Raw genomic sequence first — 24,327 nt, forward strand, 5'->3', positions numbered from 1 at the left:
TAAAAGGTCTTAGGGATTACACAAAGAAAATTTGAGATTTGTGTGATGAAGTATTTGTAATCTTAAAATGTAAACTACTTTACACATGAACTATTCAAAACAAATACTCAATATGTTCATAAACAAATCTTTATTTTAATTTATTAAAAATACTTCACTAAAAATGATTTTTTTGTATGTGAAAGACTTACAATGTTAACTTAAGAGACTGCTAAATCTTGTGAAAATATACACACTATATTGAAAGTTAAATGTAAATTGATACTTTTAAATGAATACAAAGAGGTCACATGGTCAGTCAAACTGACCGAGTTTGTATTGCGAGAATGTTAAGCTTTAGTTACTTTTCTTGAAACATAGAACAGGAAATAACCAAAACAATGATTTCTAGTACTTAGGATTTGTACTTCGTGTGTCACACTTGCTAAGGCTCACCATAAGCTTCATTCATTCTCTCAAGAAGAGGTATTTCATAGATGCATTTCAGCAAAACAAAAAATCATCAAATTACTATACTGGTACAAATAAAACCACTGTAACTTATTTGTCTTTCTGAATAAGTTATACACGAGTTAAAAACCTCATATCTACCCAGAGCAATAACTTACTAGATTAGGTATTCTTCATATTTTCTAGTCATATTCAAGTTCCCATTGAAGCCAGTTACAAATGACTGTAAGATTTACATAGTTTGGAATGTACACTTCATGTTGTTATAAACATGTATTTAAGACAAGTAAGTATTAGTAGACGAAAGATTTCAAAAGAATGGAATAGTGAGAGGGGCAACCATCAAAGGTTTGTAAAATATATTGGTATCTCAGCAAATCAAGATGAGAGGTTCTTGTTTTGTATTATAGCTTGTAAAAGTGTGAAGTTTGAGTTTCTAATTCATTAACTACTGTCTGGTAACTGTAATAAGATACACTGAACAATAGGATATGATATTCCTTATGGCACACATTGTCTGGTAACTGTAATAAGATACACTGAAAAATAGGATATGATATTCCTTATGGCACACATTGTCTGGTAACTGTAATAAGATACACTGAACAATAGGATATGATATTCCTTATGGCACACATTGTCTGGTAACTGTAATAAGATACACTGAACAATAGGATATGATATTCCTTATGGCACACATTGTCTGGTAACTGTAATAAGATACACTGAACAATAGGATATGACATTCCTTATGTCACACATTGTCTGGTAACTGTAATAAGATACACTGAACAATAGGATATGACATTCCTTATGGCACACATTGTCTGGTAACTGTAATAAGATACACTGAACAATAGGATATGATATTCCTTATGGCACACATTGTCTGGTAACTGTAATAAGATACACTGAACAATAGGATATGACATTCCTTATGGCACACATTGTCTGGTAACTGTAATAAGATACACTGAACAATAGGATATGACATTCCTTATGGCACACATTGTCTGGTAACTGTAATAAGATACACTGAACAATAGGATATGACATTCCTTATGGCACACATTGTCTGGTAACTGTAATAAGATACACTGAACAATAGGATATGACATTCCTTATAGCACACATTGTCTGGTAACTGTAATAAGATACACTGAACAATAGGATATGACATTCCTTATGGCACACATTGTCTGGTAACTGTAATAAGATACACTGAACAATAGGATATGACATTCCTTATGGCACACATTGTCTGGTAACTGTAATAAGATACACTGAACAATAGGATATGACATTCCTTATGGCACACATTGTCTGGTAACTGTAATAAGATACACTGAACAATAGGATGACATTCCTTATGGCACACATTGTCTGGTAACTGTAATAAGATACACTGAACAATAGGATATGATATTCCTTATGGCACACATTGTCTGGTAACTGTAATAAGATACACTGAACAATAGGATATGATATTCCTTATGGCACACATTGTCTGGTAACTGTAATAAGATACACTGAACAATAGGATATGATATTCCTTATGGCACACATTGTCTGGTAACTGTAATAAGATACACTGAACAATAGGATATGATATTCCTTATGGCACACATTGTCTGGTAACTGTAATAAGATACACTGAACAATAGGATATGATATTCCTTATGGCACACATTGTCTGGTAACTGTAATAAGATACACTGAACAATAGGATATGATATTCCTTATGGCACACATTGTCTGGTAACTGTAATAAGATACACTGAACAATAGGATATGATATTCCTTATGGCACACATTGTCTGGTAACTGTAATAAGATACACTGAACAATAGGATATGATATTCCTTATGGCACACATTGTCTGGTAACTGTAATAAGATACACTGAACAATAGGATATGATATTCCTTATGGCACACATTGTCTGGTAACTGTAATAAGATACACTGAACAATAGGATATGACATTCCTTATGGCACACATTGTCTGGTAACTGTAATAAGATACACTGAACAATAGGATATGATATTCCTTATGGCACACATTGTCTGGTAACTGTAATAAGATACACTGAACAATAGGATATGACATTCCTTATGGCACACATTGTCTGGTAACTGTAATAAGATACACTGAACAATAGGATATGACATTCCTTATGGCACACATTGTCTGGTAACTGTAATAAGATACACTGAACAATAGGATATGACATTCCTTATGGCACACATTGTCTGGTAACTGTAATAAGATACACTGAACAATAGGATATGACATTCCTTATGGCACACATTGTCTGGTAACTGTAATAAGATACACTGAACAATAGGATATGATATTCCTTATGGCACACATTGTCTGGTAACTGTAATAAGATACACTGAACAATAGGATATGACATTCCTTATGGCACACATTGTCTGGTAACTGTAATAAGATACACTGAACAATAGGATATGACATTCCTTATGGCACACATTGTCTGGTAACTGGGTACATAAGATACACTGAACAATAGGATACACTGAACAATAGGATATTCCTTATGGCACACATTGTCTGGTAACTGTAATAAGATACACTGAACAATAGGATATGACATTCCTTATGGCACACATTGTCTGGTAACTGTAATAAGATACACTGAACAATAGGATATGACATTCCTTATGGCACACATTGTCTGGTAACTGTAATAAGATACACTGAACAATAGGATATGATATTCCTTATGGCACACATTGTCTGGTAACTGTAATAAGATACACTGAACAATAGGATATGACATTCCTTATGGCACACATTGTCTGGTAACTGTAATAAGATACACTGAACAATAGGATATGATATTCCTTATGGCACACATTGTCTGGTAACTGTAATAAGATACACTGAACAATAGGATATGACATTCCTTATGGCACACATTGTCTGGTAACTGTAATAAGATACACTGAACAATAGGATATGACATTCCTTATGGCACACATTGTCTGGTAACTGTAATAAGATACACTGAACAATAGGATATGACATTCCTTATGGCACACATTGTCTGGTAACTGTAATAAGATACACTGAACAATAGGATATGACATTCCTTATGGCACACATTGTCTGGTAACTGTAATAAGATACACTGAACAATAGGATATGACATTCCTTATGGCACACATTGTCTGGTAACTGTAATAAGATACACTGAACAATAGGATATGACATTCCTTATGGCACACATTGTCTGGTAACTGTAATAAGATACACTGAACAATAGGATATGACATTCCTTATGGCACACATTGTCTGGTAACTGTAATAAGATACACTGAACAATAGGATATGACATTCCTTATGGCACACATTGTCTGGTAACTGTAATAAGATACACTGAACAATAGGATATGATATTCCTTATGGCACACATTCCTGTAATAAGATTATGGCACACATTGTCTGGTAACTGTAATAAGATACACTGAACAATAGGATATGATATTCCTTATGGCACACATTGTCTGGTAACTGTAATAAGATACACTGAACAATAGGATATGACATTCCTTATGGCACACATTGTCTGGTAACTGTAATAAGATACACTGAACAATAGGATATGACATTTTATGGCACACATTGTCTGGTAACTGTAATAAGATACACTGAACAATAGGATATGATATTCCTTATGGCACACATTGTCTGGTAACTGTAATAAGATACACTGAACATAGGATATGATATTCCTTATGGCACACATTGTCTGGTAACTGTAATAAGATACACTGAACAATAGGATATGACATTCCTTATGGCACACATTGTCTGGTAACTGTAATAAGATACACTGAACAATAGGATATGACATTCCTTATGGCACACATTGTCTGGTAACTGTAATAAGATACACTGAACAATAGGATATGACATTCCTTATGGCACACATTGTCTGGTAACTGTAATAAGATACACTGAACAATAGGATATGACATTCCTTATGGCACACATTGTCTGGTAACTGTAATAAGATACACTGAACAATAGGATATGACATTCCTTATGGCACACATTGTCTGGTAACTGTAATAAGATACACTGAACAATAGGATATGATATTCCTTATGGCACACATTGTCTGGTAACTGTAATAAGATACACTGAACAATAGGATATGATATTCCTTATGGCACACATTGTCTGGTAACTGTAATAAGATACACTGAACAATAGGATATGATATTCCTTATGGCACACATTGTCTGGTAACTGTAATAAGATACACTGAACAATAGGATATGATATTCCTTATGGCACACATTGTCTGGTAACTGTAATAAGATACACTGAACAATAGGATATGATATTCCTTATGGCACACATTGTCTGGTAACTGTAATAAGATACACTGAACAATAGGATATGATATTCCTTATGGCACACATTGTCTGGTAACTGTAATAAGATACACTGAACAATAGGATATGATATTCCTTATGGCACACATTGTCTGGTAACTGTAATAAGATACACTGAACAATAGGATATGATATTCCTTATGGCACACATTGTCTGGTAACTGTAATAAGATACACTGAACAATAGGGATATGATATTCTGGTAACTGTAATAAGATACACTGAACAATGGACACACATTGTCTGGTAACTGTAATAAGATACACTGAACAATAGGATATGATATTCCTTATGGCACACATTGTCTGGTAACTGTAATAAGATACACTGAACAATAGGATATGATATTCCTTATGGCACACATTGTCTGGTAACTGTAATAAGATACACTGAACAATAGGATATGATATTCCTTACTACAACCATTGTCTGGTAACTGTAATAAGATACACTGAACAATAGGATATGATATTCCTTATGGCACACATTGTCTGGTAACTGTAATAAGATACACTGAACAATAGGATATGATATTCCTTATGGCACACATTGTCTGGTAACTGTAATAAGATACACTGAACAATAGGATATGATATTCCTTATGGCACACATTGTCTGGTAACTGTAATAAGATACACTGAACAATAGGATATGACATTCCTTATGGCACACATTGTCTGGTAACTGTAATAAGATACACTGAACAATAGGATATGACATTCCTTATGGCACACATTGTCTGGTAACTGTAATAAGATACACTGAACAATAGGATATGATATTCCTTATGGCACACATTGTCTGGTAACTGTAATAAATACACTGAACAATAGGATATGACATTCCTTATGGCACACATTGTCTGGTAACTGTAATAAGATACACTGAACAATAGGATATGACATTCCTTATGGCACACATTGTCTGGTAACTGTAATAAGATACACTGAACAATAGGATATGACATTCCTTATGGCACACATTGTCTGGTAACTGTAATAAGATACACTGAACAATAGGATATGACATTCCTTATGGCACACATTGTCTGGTAACTGTAATAAGATACACTGAACAATAGGATATGATATTCCTTATGGCACACATTGTCTGGTAACTGTAATAAGATACACTGAACAATAGGATATGATATTCCTTATGGCACACATTGTCTGGTAACTGTAATAAGATACACTGAACAATAGGATATGATATTCCTTATGGCACACATTGTCTGGTAACTGTAATAAGATACACTGAACAATAGGATATGATATTCCTTATGGCACACATTGTCTGGTAACTGTAATAAGATACACTGAACAATAACTGGATATGATATTCCTTATGGCACACATTGTCTGGTAACTGTAATAAGATACACTGAACAATGGGATATGATATTCCTTATGGCACACATTGTCTGGTAACTGTAATAAGATACACTGAACAATAGGATATGATATTCCTTATGGCACACATTGTCTGGTAACTGTAATAAGATACACTGAACAATAGGATATGATATTCCTTATGGCACACATTGTCTGGTAACTGTAATAAGATACACTGAACAATAGGATATGACATTCCTTATGGCACACATTGTCTGGTAACTGTAATAAGATACACTGAACAATAGGATATGACATTCCTTATGGCACACATTGTCTGGTAACTGTAATAAGATACACTGAACAATAGGATATGACATTCCTTATGGCACACATTGTCTGGTAACTGTAATAAGATACACTGAACAATAGGATATGACATTCCTTATGGCACACATTGTCTGTAACTGTAATAAGTAACTGTAATAAGATACACTGAACAATAGGATATGACATTCCTTATGGCACACATTGTCTGGTAACTGTAATAAGATACACTGAACAATAGGATATGATATTCCTTATGGCACACATTGTCTGGTAACTGTAATAAGATACACTGAACAATAGGATATGATATTCCTTATGGCACACATTGTCTGGTAACTGTAATAAGATACACTGAACAATAGGATATGACATTCCTTATGGCACACATTGTCTGGTAACTGTAATAAGATACACTGAACAATAGGATATGACATTCCTTATGGCACACATTGTCTGGTAACTGTAATAAGATACACTGAACAATAGGATATGACATTCCTTATGGCACACATTGTCTGGTAACTGTAATAAGATACACTGAACAATAGGATATGACATTCCTTATGGCACACATTGTCTGGTAGGTTTTAATCAACAAAGAACAAGGCAACATTCCTTTTGACACAAAAGTTATAATTGGCTTTAAAATACTTTTCTTTAAATTAAGAAATTAAAACATATTAGAATCTAAATTATAAACTATGTTTTAAGTGCCAAATTTACTAATGTACTTTGATAATAAAGTTGTAATAATTCTCTAAAATTTCATGACTTGAACTGTCCATAACAAGTGTTAAACATTGTAACAATGCCACTACTAAAGAAGTCCTTTATGCTTCAACAGCCAGAAATCACTACAGCAATAACAGAAACTAAATTGGTCTGCTGAATGTCAAAGGACAAAATTTTACTAAAACGTTTATTTAAACACTTCTCTTTGTTGTCCAAATTTGATTTATTCTCTGTTTAAAACTTCCCCAAATTCTGCTATTTATTACAAATTACTTGTAACTTATCTGGTGAAAATAAATGTGTTTGAATACCACAATGCTCTTTATATTAACTGCTGTAGAGCAGCGTCTCTTATCAGTTTATGTTAAATATGAAAAACAAAAAGTACCAGGAATGTGTCACACCAACCTCTCCTTGAAGTTGAAATAACAACCAATTAGAATTCAGGAAAGAGATGATGGAAGAGTCAATATCAAAATATTTTTTGTTGTTTTGGATAGTAAGGTTGAACATGATGAGGTGAGCCACATCTATCCTACATGTGAGAGAAGGAGTGTATAAGAAATACTTTAAAGATTAAACACAAAGCCTAACATACTGAAAACAGAATATAACTGGCATGAACATAGACACAAAAATACATTTTCAAGGCTACTTTTCAATAACCTAAACTGCTCTGTTGTAATATGATGGAGCAAACAAACACACAGACATATATAAAATGTCAATTAAACACTACAACACAACACTAGTGCTTAGTGTTTTAAACTTAACACCAGTTCTGGCCTTAAGCTATACAATGTTATTTGAACTTTCACCATCGTTATCAAACTTAGAATTCAAAAGTTATAAGCTCTTAACCTTACCATTAAGCCCATGATGGACAATGAAGTTTTATAATTTGGTGCATATGAAATAACGTGTATCTATGTTTTAGTTTATAAATGCTGGATCTGAATCTTTTCTTCCTTAAAATCTCTACATTTAATCAAACTATAAATTTTATTTCTTCCAAGGTCATACAAATAGCACATTGGAAAAAAGTGTAAAAACCACAATTTACTCCTGGCAAATCACTGTTTTTTAAATAATAATTACACATACACAAATTATTTTTAATGTTGTAATCCTATCTGTTTCCAATAATTTGCTCCATTAGTAAAAATATAAACATATATCAATCATTGGTAGAAACTAATTACACATACAGCAGCAACTGTCTAAAAAGAACTTGTATAATAATGCTTGCACTAACTTTCCAAAATCCATAACAGGAGTTGACATTATTACTTAATGTTCTCTAGTAGGCAATAGATTAACATTTAACAACTATCAGTTTATAAGGAACAACTATACATCAAACTTTATTTGGATTAACTTTTAACAACTATTAGTTTATAAGGAACACCTACACATCAAACTTTATTTAGATTAACTTTTAACAACTATTAGTTTATAAGGAACAACTACACATCAAACTTTATTTAAAAGATAAAACAAAAACTATTCTCACCATTTTAAAGCTAATCTGGATATAAATTCTGGTCCACCTTTACACACTGAGCAAACAAAAATATAAAATCTGTCTCCAAACAGAAGAGGGAAATCTAAACACTGCAGACATGCTGAAGGAGAAAAAAAATGAATATAATCTCAGGTCTTTGAGAGAACTGTTAATGGATTCTGCCATGTTTACAAAGTGTATGTGGAAAGCCATTATGTGGGGAACAACAAAGGTTTTAGATACAAATGGGTATAATTTCACAGTAAATCACAACAACATTCACTGAAACATGAGTTAAAGTTATAAAAAGTGTCTAGCCAATAATAAATCTTGAAATATACTTTAACCACTGCATATCTAAATCATACTTTTTTTTTAAACTGGTGGAAAGTAAAAAAATGTTTTTATATAAATATTATTTGTTTTCCCTCCATAATTCTGCAGTAATTACAAAATAATAGATATTTCAAGAGCAATGTTACCACACACATTTCAAATGGAGTGACAAAATTATGGAAGTTCTATATACACACAGCAGTCTGCCATAGTTTCAGGATATATTTTTTTTCTTTCTTTAGAGGGAAGAGATTCTACACACTTATCACTCTGACCATCCTCTGTCCCACATTCATTCTTTAATGAATTTGTTATTGTTTTTAAATAGATGAAGTATGCATTTCTTGAGTGTGAACATCTTTCATTGTCATAACATTCGAACACCTTGTTTTTAACTATTAATTTCTGACAAGGGACATTAACTTTCAGAATAATATTATAGACAAAACTCATTAACAGAATCCTATGAACACCTTTTTCTGTATTGTGTCTTCTGACCTGCCAATATTTATTTTTATCCCTACTTCTGCATTGCATCTTCTGACCTGCCAATATTTATTTTTATCCCTACTTCTGCACTGTGTCTTCTGACCTGCCAATATTTATTTTTATCCCTACTTCTGCATTGCATCTTCTGACCTGCCAATATTTATTTTTATCCATACATCTGCATTGTGTCTTCTGACCTGTCAATATTTATTTTTATCCCTACTTCTGCATTGTGTCTTCTGACCTGTCAATATTTATTTTTATCCCTACTTCTGCATTGTGTCTTCTGACCTGTCAATATTTATTTTTATCCCTACTTCTGCATTGTGTCTTCTGACCTGCCAATATTTATTTTATCCCTACTTCTGCATTGTGTCTTCTGACCTGCCAATATTTATTTTTTATCCCTACTTCTGCATTGTGTCTTCTGACCTGTCAATATTTATTTTTATCCTACTTCTGTATTGTGTCTTCTGATCTGTCAATATTTAATTTTATCCCTACTTCTGTATTGTGTCTTCTGACCTGTCAATACTTATTTTTATCCCTACTTCTGTATTGCATCTTCTGACCTGCCAATATTTATTTTTATCCCTACTTCTGTATTGTGTCTTCTGACCTGCCAATATTTATTTTTATCCCTACTTCTGTATTATGTCTTCTGACCTGTCAATATTTATTTTTATCCCTACTTCTGTATTGTGTCTTCTGACCTGCCAAAATTTATTTTTATCCCAACATATTTAAGATTTATAAAAAACTAAAATTCAAATTTGATAAGATATTATGCATAATGCAAGTGTCATAAAAATGGGATTCCACAAATCTGAGCGTGCAAACTATTCATGTGTAGCTTTATGGCCCAGATTTATTACTTGATACTACTAAATAAGAACTGTTAATTTGATATATTCTTATTTTTGAAATTCTGTATGTTACAAGTGATAATAACTATTAACCACATAAAGTTTCAACACTTCATTTCAGAACTTTTGTCAAAGTGTTTATTTTGGAGTAAAACCTTTCTCCAGATGAGTAATATCCACAATAGTATAGAATGTAAATAAATATAAAAAAACAAAGACAACTTCACAAAGATAAAAATGTGTAAAAAAGCAGTATAAATATTATAAAGTTTTGATCTACATGTTCATATCTAAAGAATTTCTAACAAGATCCTACCTTCATGAAACCATTGCTTACATCGACAGCATTGAAGCATCTTCAAATACCACCTAAAATAAAGACAAATAAAAGTGAAAATTCTGTTTTAAAAATATAAATATTGACAATTTGTAACTTGCTCAGACTTTGAGTCTAGTTAATATAACAATTATTTTGTGATCTACTATATTTCTTTGTTAGTAGAGTGACAGATACTTCTAGTTAGTGTAATAACATTTTTTAAATTCTTTACTCTCACTTAGCTAAAAATGAATTATTAGTAAAAAATATTGGTACTAGAGAAATGAAAGTAGAATGTTGAAAAATATTTCCAGTTGTTTCTAAAAAGTTGCAACCTTAAGAAAGATTACACTGGAAAACATTGTACATTATCAACAAAACTCCCACTAAGAGTTTTGAGGTAGTGGCCCAGCGGGTCCAGAAGAAAAACATGAAACCGCTGAAGTGCACTGAAGGTTAAATCTGAAATGTGGGGAAAATTAGAAAGTGCTATAAGCGTACAATACAATATTATATGGTGCTATAAGCATTACAATATATATATGGTGCCATAAGCATACAATATTATATGGTGCCATAAGCATTACAATATTATATGGTGCCATAGCGTATACAATATTATATGGTGCCATAAGCGTACAATATTATATGGTGCCATAAGCGTACAATATTATATGGTGCCATAAGCGTACAATATTATATGGTGCCATAAGCGTACAATATTATATGGTGCTATAAGCGTACAATATTATATGGTGCTATAAGCGTACAATATTATATGGTGCTATAAGCGTACAATACTCCCAAAATTAGCTCAACAATAAAATTTTAAAATTACATTGAAATAAACTTTCATAAGAATTTCTATTATTGCAGACAAGACTGTGATAAAAAACAAGTATCAACATAAACCATAACACACCTTCTGAAATATAAACCATTCAAGTTGAATATGTGATACACTACGTTTTAAGTAAATCAAACTTACTACCACTATTATTCAATCTGAGTGAAATATAGTGATTTCTTTTCTCAGTACATTATTAAAAACATCTCAAGATGCCCAATTCTTAAACTTGCATATTTTCCACAAGTGACCCTTTTGCAAAAGAGCACAACCCAAGCCACAGTTGACCCCCCTTGCTTACCACAAGGGCATACTCAGTGTGCCCAATATTTGTATCACCAGAGACCATAAAGGTTTTTTAATAAGGTCCATCAAACTTAAATCTCGTGATAAATTGTTTGTATGGCCTTCAATAAAATATGTGATTATTCAATCAACTATACAATTATGGAGTATTTAATAAAATATTCCAACTTCTCCCACTTTCTAGAAATACAAAATGTCTAGCTGTCAAAAGGTTGATAGAACCTAACATTAGTAAGTTCAGTATACATTAAACTTTATAAAATCTTCTTACACCAGTTACATTCAAATTTCATCCCAATTTCAAATTTCTGGCTTATTGTAAAATCAAAAATGCAACCTGTATTTGATAATTTTCGGGTTGTAAAATTGACTCAGTTAACAAGCAGGTTTTATTAACATATTTTTCCAAACATCTAGTTCAAAAAAGGAACAGCCATTCATGCATATTTGAATTAAACAAAAGTATTATTGATAACATGCATCTGTTTCGAAAGTTACAAGTTACTAGCACAGATCCATCAGTTCAAAATGTCCTCTCAAACTACTTCTGTCCATCTGTCTCTGTACATTTTCTCTGGTAAAAAGGTATTTATTATTAGACGTTATATGATGGTTCTAAAAACACTGACTTCAGTAGGGCTAAATGTTTAAAACATTAACAAAATCTTCACTTTCAATGTCCAACACAGAATTAAATAACCATGTAAACAACAAAGCAAATAAGAGGAAAGGTTAATATAACTGTTAGATATTTGGAACCAAAGAAACTAAAGGGAGGAAAAGTAACATCAAGGTTCTATGTATGATACACTTCACTACTTTCAATATTGTATCTCTAAATTAATGAAGATATCAAACTGTAAATAAATAATAAGGTAAATAATCACCAAAAAACTGTATTCTAGTTAAAACATTAATTAGATGTGTACATGCCACAGCACATGCACTCATTTAATTTATAAGTTCTACAGTAACAGAAGGTACACACTAATATCATTTACAGAGAAACTTCCTTCTAAATACTCATTTATACAGTTATGCTAACCTTTCTTCATGTATTGGGGATAAGTTCAAGCTGTCATTACAGCTCTAGGTTACTTGTACTCATTAAAAGACATTCAACATAACACTTCTTCACAAGTTCTAGGTTACTTGTACTCGTTAAGAGACATTCAACATAACACTTCTTCACAAGCTCAGGTTACTTGTACTCATTAAGAGACATTCAACATAACACTTCTTCACAAGCTCCAGGTTACTTGTACTCATTAAGACACATTCAACATAACACTTCTTCACAAGCTCCAGGTTACTTGTACTCATTAAGAGACATTCAACATAACACTTCTTCACAAGTTCTAGGTTACTTGTACTCATTAGAGACATTCAACATAACACTTCTTCACAAGCTCCAGGTTACTTGTACTCATTAAGAGACATTCAACATAACACTTCTTCACAAGCTCAGGTTACTTGTACTCATTAAGACACATTCAACATAACACTTCTTCACAAGTTCTAGGTTACTTGTACACATTAAGAGACATTCAACATAACACTTCTTCACAAGCTCTAGGTTACTTGTACTCGTTAAGAGACATTCAACATAACACTTCTTCACAAGTTCTAGGTTACTTGTACTCATTAAGAGACATTCAACATAACACTTCTTCACAAGTTCTAGGTTACTTCTACTCATTAAGATACATTCAACATAACACTTCTTCACAAGCTCTAGGTTACTTGTACTCATTAAAAGACATTCAACATAACACTTCTTTACAAGTTCTAGGTTACTTGTACTCATTAAGACACATTCAACATAACACTTCTTCACAAGCTCCAGGTTACTTGTACTCATTAAGAGACATTCAACATAACACTTCTTCACAAGCTCCAGGTTACTTGTACTCATTAAGAGACATTCAACATAACACTTCTTCACAAGTTCTAGGTTACTTGTACTCGTTAAGAGACATTCAACATAACACTTCTTCACAAGCTCCAGGTTACTTGTACTCGTTAAGAGACATTCAACATAACACTTCTTCACAAGCTCCAGGTTACTTGTACTCATTAAGACACATTCAACATAACACTTCTTCACAAGCTCTAGGTTACTTGTACTCATTAAGAGACATTCAACATAACACTTCTTCACAAGTTCTAGGTTACTTGTACTCATTAAGAGACATTCAACATAACACTTCTTCACAAGTTCTAGGTTACTTCTACTCATTAAGATACATTCAACATAACACTTCTTCACAAGCTCTAGGTTACTTGTACTCATTAAAAGACATTCAACATAACACTTCTTTACAAGTTCTAGGTTACTTGTACTCATTAAGACACATTCAACATAACACTTCTTCACAAGCTCCAGGTTACTTGTACTCATTAAGAGACATTCAACATAACACTTCTTCACAAGCTCCAGGTTACTTGTACTCATTAAGAGACATTCAACATAACACTTCTTTACAAGTTCTAGGTTACTTGTACTCATTAAGAGACATTCAACATAACACTTCTTCACAAGTTCTAGGTTACTTGTACTCATTAAGAGACATTCAACATAACACTTCTTCACAAGCTCTAGGTTACATGTACTCATTAAGAGACATTCAACATAACACTTCTTCACAAGTTCTAGGTTACTTGTACTCATTAAGAGACATTCAACATAACACTTCTTTACAAGTTCTAGGTTACTTGTACTCATTAAGACACATTCAACATAACACTTCTTCACAAGTTCTAGGTTACTTGTAATCATTAGGACACATTCAACATAACACTTCTTTACAAGCTCCAGGTTACTTGTACTCATTAAGAGACATTCAACATAACACTTCTTCACAAGTTCTAGGTTACTTGTACTCATTAAGAGACATTTAACATAACACTTCTTCACAAGCTCCAGGTTACTTGTACTCATTAAGAGACATTCAACATAACACTTCTTTACAAGTTCTAGGTTACTTATACTCATTAAGAGACATTCAACATAACACTTCTTCACAAGTTCTAGGTTACTTGTACTCATTAAGAGACATTCAACATAACACTTCTTCACAAGTTCTAGGTTACTTGTACTCATTAAGAGACATTCAACATAACACTTCTTCACAAGTTCCAAGTTTCTTGTACTCATTAAGAGACATTCAACATAACACTTCTTCACAAGTTCTAGGTTACTTGTACTCATTAAGAGACATTCAACATAACACTTCTTTACAAGTTCTAGGTTACTTGTACTCATTAAGACACATTCAACATAACACTTCTTCACAAGCTCCAGGTTACTTGTACTCATTAAGAGACATTCAACATAACACTTCTTTACAAGTTCTAGGTTACTTGTACTCATTAAGAGACATTCAACATAACACTTCTTCACAAGCTCCAGGTTACTTGTACTCATTAAGAGACATTCAACATAACACTTCTTTACAAGTTCTAGGTTACTTGTACTCATTAAGAGACATTCAACATAACACTTCTTCACAAGCTCCAGGTTACTTGTACTCATTAAGACACATTCAACATAACACTTCTTCACAAGCTCCAGGTTACTTGTACTCATTAAGACACATTCAACATAACACTTCTTCACAAGCTCCAGGTTACTTGTACTCATTAAGAGACATTCAACATAACACTTCTTTACAAGTTCTAGGTTACTTGTACTCATTAAGAGACATTCAACATAACACTTCTTTACAAGTTCTAGGTTACTTGTACTCATTAAGAGACATTCAACATAACACTTCTTTACAAGTTCTAGGTTACTTGTACTCATTAAGAGACATTCAACATAACACTTCTTCACAAGTTCTAGGTTACTTGTATTCATTAGGAGACATTCAACATAACACTTCTTCACAAGTTCTAAGTTACTTTTACTCATTAAGAGACATTCATCTTAACACTTCTTTACAAGCTCAGGGTTACTTATACTTATTAAAGGACATTAAACATAACACTTCACAAGCACGAGGTTACGAATGACACGATACACAATTTCTACTTATATTTCCAAATTTATCAAAAACTAATTCTAGACAACATATAACTGAAAATTACAAAGAACGTGGTCAGTTATGAGGTTAAGTGACAAGGAGAAGAGTTCATAAAGTTCTGCCACTCTCCTCAACTGTTTGTTTTCACCCCCTCAGAGCTGCCTTCAAAACTATTTGGAGAAACTTGAAATGAATGTGAAACTTTTCATTTTCCTACTTAATAAAATCCTGTAATATTACATGTTAAAATCACTACAATCTTATTACACTGATTAACTGTCATTGGTTGCATAATTTTTCTATCATACTCAACAAAAAAAAATCTTAATTTTAACAAGAAAGTTTGTGATTTTCCAAAAACAGTAGAGAGGTAAACTGATTTTTTCTTTTAGGACATACACTAAAATGTTATTACTACTGGCAAAAATGTATCATTTAATAGAAGTGGGTGTGAATATATCTTTGATTTTATTGTCACATTTTATACAACTTTCTATTCTTAAAAAAAAAAGTTTATCTTACTGGTCAGCTGTTCTATGATTTATTTTAATTATGAAATTAAGTTTCAGAAATAGACATATAATAGCCCACCAGAAAAAAAACATGACTCTTTGCACAGACATAAAGTATCCATTTTATACTAGAGAAAGGATTGAATCACTCACTCTCCTGGACCTCCACAATAGCAGTAACACTGCTCACTGTTGAATTTGTGTTGGGCATCCCAAGTTAAAGTATAAAGCTGTTGAAAAAAAAATTGTCTTACTCTCAGATCAGTTTGTAGGCATTAAAGAAACATTACTTCTACGAACTCTAACAAGAAAACTTGTTTTCAAACAAGATATACTTTTATCTCATGAAAGAGGTATACACCTTGTATGTACTCATATTACAAATACACACTTAATATTAGGAATTTAAACCATAGATATGTTGAAAGTTATGAAACTGAAAACTATTTTATTATGAAATGCTACTGGAGCCATATTGGAATTTCCTTAGCAATAACACAAACTCAATAATTCTTACACACTAGACAAATGCTCCACCAACTAAACTAAGGTGTTTGACTCATTTTCAATAACTGAAGTCTTTTTTTAAGTGCAATTAACTTGTTGATGACTGAATACTATGAGACAAACATGTCTAATGTAAAAGTTGTTTTTTAATTAAACTATTTCTCAACAACTAATTCAACTACTGGCCTTGTCTCAGGTTTTCAGTAGCTTCAATATGTGATGACGAGAAACCCACTTGAAATAAAAATGTATCTCAGAACGGCTAGTATGGGTATTAACACTTATTGATAAGGAGAGAACAATGTGTCTGGCAATGGTCACTTTCAAACTCTCTCTTTCGTAACCTAAAGAGGAGCTAGGAAGATCAAAATATTGTTCTCTCCCTGAAAATAAATGTTAACATCCATACCAGCCATTCCGAGATATTTTTATTTTCAATTTTATTATCTCTGTCTTCAGATTTGAGCCCGAGAAGAATCATATACTAGGTAAACACTCTACCAGCTGAACTAACGTGTCAAGAGCTTTGCCAGCTGAACTAAAGTGTCAAGAGCAAGAGCTCTGCCAGCTGAATTAAAATGTCAAGAGCTAGAGCTCTACCAGCTGAACCAAAGTGTCAAGAACTCTGCCAGCTGAACCAAAGTGTTAAGAACTCTGCCAGCTGAACCAAAGCGTCAAGAACTCTGCCAGCTGAACCAAAGCGTCAAGAACTCTGCCAGCTGAACCAAAGCGTCAAGAACTCTGCCAGCTGAACCAAAGCGTCAAGAACTCTGCCAGCTGAACCAAAGCGTCAAGAACTCTGCCAGCTGAACCAAAGCGTCAAGAACTCTGCCAGCTGAACCAAAGCGTCAAGAACTCTGCCAGCTGAACCAAAGCGTCAAGAACTCTGCCAGCTGAACCAAAGCGTCAAGAACTCTGCCAGCTGAACCAAAGCGTCAAGAACTCTGCCAGCTGAACCAAAGCGTCAAGAACTCTGCCAGCTGAACCAAAGCGTCAAGAACTCTGCCAGCTGAACCAAAGCGTCAAGAACTCTGCCAGCTGAACCAAAGCGTCAAGAACTCTGCCAGCTGAACCAAAGTGTCAAGAATACTGCCAGCTGAACCAAAGCGTCAAGAATACTGCCAGCTGAACCAAAGCGTCAAGAATACTGCCAGCTGAACCAAAGCGTCAAGAATACTGCTAGCTGAACCAAAGTGTCAAGAACTCTGCCAGCTGAACCAAAGTGTCAAGAACTCTGCCAGCTGAACCAAAGCGTCAAGAATACTGCCAGCTGAACCAAAGTGTCAAGAATACTGCCAGCTGAACCAAAGTGTCAAGAACTCTGCCAGCTGAACTAAAGTGTCAAGAGCTCTGCCAGCTGAACTAGTGTTAACCACTTAAGAGTTTTGAAGTAAAGCACTTTCAACAATTCCAACTATTATTACAACCAGTTATCAAATGTTAACTTACATCACTTTGAAGACTGACAGCATTACATTGTCACTTTCTTTATAGCAATTTCCCTTTGTTTCTTTCACAACAAATAAAACTGAAAATATACAAATGAAAGATCCAGTTAAAAACAAAAAACGTTCACCATCACTGTTACGACCAACAATACGACCAAAGTTAAAGAACCAACCAGTATGTACAAAATAGTACTAGAAGACAGCCTCTTCAATGAATTATACAACTTTTAAATGAACAATCAAAATACAATTAAAAAATAACAAACACTAAAATCTAACATTGGATAAATACACAAAACCAAGGAACCCTAAAGTGAAGACACACTGTCACAGAACACAGTTAACACTTTCAAGTGTTCAAACAGTTTTCTATATAAACTTCTGTTTCATAAAAGGATATTAATTTTAGCCTTAAATCTAATTTGTCTTTCAGGTCAAAAAGTTTCTCGCACATTTCTGAAAAATATTAAAGTTAGCTGTTAAAAGCAAACATGTGGAGAAAATTTTTTAATTTTATAGATCTAAACCACATCAAGCTAAACAGTATCTTAAGAAATTTCCAGTGGTCATAAACGAAATACTGATTTGGTGTTCATTAAAATAGAAATGCACTTTTCTATTATGAATTTACACATTTTTTTGGAGTAAAAAAGGTTCAATCAAAACATACTGTCTAAAAACAGTACATGTATTACTGCAGGGCAAAAAATACTGGAAAATATTATCTTGAAAACATCATTGAAACTCCATCCACAATGAATTTGCCTAGAGTCACCATCTCTCCAAAATAAATATCATGATGTTAACAAACTTTAAAGTCAGAAACCTACAACTAGAAAAACAAAACATAATCTACAAACTGCTCCAAAGATAAAGCCATTAAAGACCAAGTGCAGAAAGTACTACAGAAGTTATCAGGCTGGTAATAACAGAAATTTGCTAACAATTGTAAATGAAACAATAATACAACAGTTGCTTTCATACACTTCAGAGCAGTATTTTACTGTCTACACAATGAAAAGAAGACTTAGACAACCCTTGTGCTATTTGTATCTGGCAGAATAATGAAACTTAAATAAGCACCTTTACAATACACCTCATGGCACAAACTGTAGACAGTATATATGTAAAAACGGCTCGTTTGGATTGAGAAAATATTTTACGATGAGGAGCGAATGTTTCAACCTTCTTTGGTCATCATCAGGTTCACAAAGAAAGAAAGACGCAACTGACTAGAAGCTGACCACATGTTTGAAAGGGGTTGTGTAACTGAGTGTCGAAATGTAGAGGGCGGTGTTAGATGTTTGAATATATAATTTTATATTATTTATTTTATTATTTTTAATATAGGTATAAAGGTGTTCCTTTGTACTGGTTTATTTTAACTTGTTGTATAAGTAAGGCTTCTTTAATTTTGCATTTGTTTATGTTTGTTTCTTTATTTAGTATTTGAGTGTTTTCTATGGTTATGTTGTGTTTATTTGACCTGCAGTGTTCGAAAATGTGTGAAGGTGACTTTTTATGTTCTTTGAATCTGGTTTCCATTTTTCTACTTGTTTCTCCAATATAGAAGTCGTGGCAGTTATCACATTGTGTTTTATAAATAATGTTTGATAAATGTATAATAAATGAGTGTTTATCAGTGTAGTTTTTACATAGTATATACCTCAGTTTAGTGCCTGGTTTTTGAATAAATCTGGTATCAACTATAATGTCATATTTTGTTACTAGTTTTTACCAAATGTTAATTATTTTTCTGCTGATGTCGGGAATATATGGTGTGCAGCAGTATACAGTTTCATGATTTTTTAATTTGAGATATATTTACTCTTGTTGATTGATTTTGCTTTCTGTCTAGGTGTGTGCATATAATGTTTTCTACAGTTTGTGTAGGAAACTTATTGATGTTGATGAAGTATTGTTTTATTTTGTCTAATTCATCTATTTCATTCAACAATGTAGAAAGTATCAACTAACCCTAATTTTTTAAAGGTAAAATTATCAAAAAATTTTAATAAATAGACAAACATTATCAAAATTTACAGAAAAACTACTTAAAGCCATGTTGAACACAAAATACAAAGAACTACATGACTTAAAAAACAAAAATGAACCTAGACCATCAACTGGCATGCTGCATTAAACCAGAGATTTACGGACTTGTACAACAAAACATAAACTAAATCAACACTAGGAATAACAAGGACAAAAAGATCTGCCACAACAAAAAACTGGAAAAACTAAGATGTAAACAACAGAAAAGACATCACAACAAACCATTGACTAACCTCATAATTGACAGATCCGACCAACAATTAAACACAGACGAGATACATCTACTTAACAAAGGACTGAACATCGCAATAGCACCTAGGTGCATTCCAACCTTAGAAATCAAAACATGTTTAGAAGAACTAGCCAGGAGACTGTGTGATACTTTCTACAGAAAACAACCAACAGAAAGAAGACAACTTCGACAATTTTATTGACATCCAACAGCCAAACTTCCCAGGAAAAATTACAAATTTATATTTTCCAGAAACACCTAAAAAACAACATCTTAAATGATTTTTTCAAAGAATTTCCTCACAAAACCATCAACATAATTTCACAAAACAGAAAACTAAAAAACAACCTTACAAAAAGAGACATTATTTCCATTAAAAACATAAAACAAGACAAAAACATAAAAATTCTAAAAGCAGATAAAGGTGACGCTATAGTCATAATGAACACGAATGAATACATCCAAAAAATGAATAACATCCTATCAGACACGAACAAATTTAAACCAATACACACATATCCAACAAAGACACACGAAACGCAACTGAACAAATTACTACTACAAATGAAAAAAGCCAACACAGTTTCACAAACACTTTATTACTAACTATGTAAAACCGACTCACGCACACCGCAAATATGCAGCATCCCCAAACCTCATAAACCAGATTGTCCATTACGACCAATGATGTCCACATATGAATCGTTTAATTACAATTTTGGTAAATACATAGCATGGGCATTCTCCAAATATGTAACATCAGCCAGCTCATTCATCAAAGACTCTTTTAATTTCAAGTCTAATCTTAATCAACTTAATCATAAAGCCTTAATGGCCAGATTCGATGTTATATCCCTCTTTACAGAAGTTCCAACCACTGAAGCCTGCAAGATAGCCTTAGAACTCTATATCCGAGACCCTACCCCAACTATAGAAATTCCCAGTAACCAGTTAGCAACCCTCATAGAATTCACCACGATAAAGACAAACTTCATGTTCAACAACCAAAACTATATACAAACAAATGGCCTAAGCATGGGCAACCCAGTATCACCAGTTCTAGCCAATATTTTTATGACACAAGTTGAAACACAAGCAATTAACACAGCATTACATCCACCACTATACTGGTACAGATATGTAGAAGACTTGATTGCAGGATTCACATCTATAAAACACACACTTAATATTTTTAATCACATTAACTCTATACATCCCAAAATTAACTTCACAAAAGCAATCAAATATCATTTCTTAACCTCAAAATTACAAGAACCAATACACAATTTAAAACAGAAATCCACCAAAAAATCACCCATACTGGACTATACATTTCTTGGGACTCAGCACACGAAACAAAACAAAAACTAAACATACTAAGAAACCAAATAAACACAGCCATAAAACTATGCTCACCAGATAAAATTAACGATGAAGTAGACAAAATAAAACAACACTTCATCAACATCAATAAGTTTCCTCCACAAGCCGTAGAAAACATTATACACACACACCTAGACAGAAAGCAAAATCAACCAACTAAAGTAAATATATCTCACGAATCAAAAAATCATGAAACCATATACTGCTGCATACCATATATTCCCAACATCAGCAGAAAAATAACCAACATTTGGCAAAAACTAGTAACAAAATATGACATTCCAGTTAATACCAAATTTATTCAAAAACCAGGCACAAAACTGAGGTCTATAATATGTAAAAACTTCACTGACAAACACCACACCAACATTATTTATAAAATACAATGTGATAACTGCCCCGACTTCTATATTGGAGAAACAAGTAGAAAAATGAAAACCAGATTCAAAGAACATAAAAAGTCACCTTCACACGTTTTCGAACACTGCAAGTCAAATAAACACAACATAACCATAGAAAACACTCAAATACTAAATAAAAAAACAAATGCAAAATTAAAGAAGCCTTACTTATACAACAACTTAAACCCAAAATAAACCAATACAAAGAAACATCTTTATACCTATATTAAAAATAATAAAATAAATAATATAAAATTATATATTCAAACATCTAACACCGCCCTCTACATTCTGACAGTCAGTTACACAACCCCTTTCAAACATGTGGTCAGCTTCTGGTCAGTTAACTCTTTCTTTCTTTGTGAACCTGACGATAACCAAAGAAGGTCAAAGCGTTGTTCGCTCCTCATCGTAAAATATTTTCTCAACCCAAACGAGCCATTTTTACATATACATTTTTCTACAAGTGAGTTTTCTCAACATCACTGAAAGTGTAGACAGTATTTTTGCACCAGCAGCAATGAACACTCATATTAATTGTCCAAGTATGCTAACCACTAGGCCCTTCCCAGACCTTTATGGGAAAAATAAAGTTAGCACTGGTAAGCTATAGCAACACAGAAGGTAGGAGACTCTTTTTTTCTAAACATTTCTTATTTAAGGAGAGATTGTATAAAAACTTTATCACGTTAAATGTTAAAGTATAAGCAAAACTTCACAGACATGCTTATTGAGTACACTCATACAATCCAATGAGTACCCCTAAATAAGCATTATAACATTAGCTTAAAGAAGACGAGTGAAAACTAGCAGTGAATTAAGGAAATTTAATAAATCATCTGTTTTTTATACTTCGTGTACTCACTTTTCAGTTAAAAGATTATAATGATACATAAACCACTGGAATAGGTTTAAATATGAATAACAGTAACAGTGACACAGTTACAACAACTGAACCGAGTGCCTTTTACTCAAAAAATAAATGAATTTATTGTGTATGTGTGTGTATATATATATAAGGAACTTCTGTGTAAAAGATCCAATTTGAAAAAACAATTCAGAAGCAAATTACAATTAAAAAAACATTTAAAAATTGGAATTAAAACTTCTTTGAAGTGTTTAGATAACATGACAACTTTTTAAATGACTTAAAAATGAAACTTGCATCATATGGAAGTGTCATCTTCATCTGTTGCATGACTTGTCCTGCAATAAAAACAATATCATCTCTCTGTTTTCCTTTTTTTTACAAAATATTCTTTAAAAAATGTATTTTATAGTAGCTTACACTGTGAGCATAAAACAAGTTTAATATATTAACAAGTTCTACACGTGCTTATTCAGGTGAAAGTCAACATTTTATAAAGATTTTTTTTGTAGTAAAATAAGATTAAAATTCAAATGTTTTTATTGTAATATTAAAACACTTCAAAACATGAGAATCAGAAATGCACATGCTTTGTTACAATTAGATACATTATGAAATGAAATGTAATAAATTCCAAACAAACTTCAAATATTCCAATTATTATATTAAATTTATGACACTTAAAACCCTAAAATATCTAGTACTGAAATAAAGTAAGAAACTGTATTGTAACTGAAAACATTATAGATGAGAAAAATATAAATATTACACCTGAAAAAGAAAATATGTTTACCCTCTCACTACTGGCTCAGCCCCTTCCATGAAGTTCACAACCTCAAAGTAACCACCAGTTTCTATACTATAACTTTTAATATATTTTGTGTATCTTCATAGAATTTAATAAGCTTTCAGTAAACATTATAAATCTTTTGTAAACAAAATTCAAATTTTTTA

At 32.5% G+C, this 24,327-nt stretch overlaps 1 protein-coding gene across 1 annotated transcript in view; it reads right to left on the reverse strand.

Annotated features, from left to right (window-relative positions):
- The window catches only part of LOC143249997 (metal-response element-binding transcription factor 2-like), a 65,257-nt gene that overhangs the window by 17,450 nt on the left and 23,480 nt on the right, over positions 1-24,327 (reverse strand). The window contains exons 7-11 of the mRNA XM_076500632.1: positions 23,671-23,711; positions 16,633-16,709; positions 10,787-10,839; positions 8,789-8,900; positions 7,684-7,810 (exon numbers count right to left, since the gene is read on the reverse strand). Of these exons, the coding sequence (XP_076356747.1) occupies positions 7,684-7,810; positions 8,789-8,900; positions 10,787-10,839; positions 16,633-16,709; positions 23,671-23,711 (410 nt within the window). The remainder of the gene's footprint in view (positions 1-7,683; positions 7,811-8,788; positions 8,901-10,786; positions 10,840-16,632; positions 16,710-23,670; positions 23,712-24,327) is intronic.

The sequence above is a fragment of the Tachypleus tridentatus genome, chromosome 4 (genome assembly GCF_004210375.1).
Source record: "Tachypleus tridentatus isolate NWPU-2018 chromosome 4, ASM421037v1, whole genome shotgun sequence".
Classification (NCBI taxonomy): domain Eukaryota; kingdom Metazoa; phylum Arthropoda; class Merostomata; order Xiphosura; family Limulidae; genus Tachypleus; species Tachypleus tridentatus.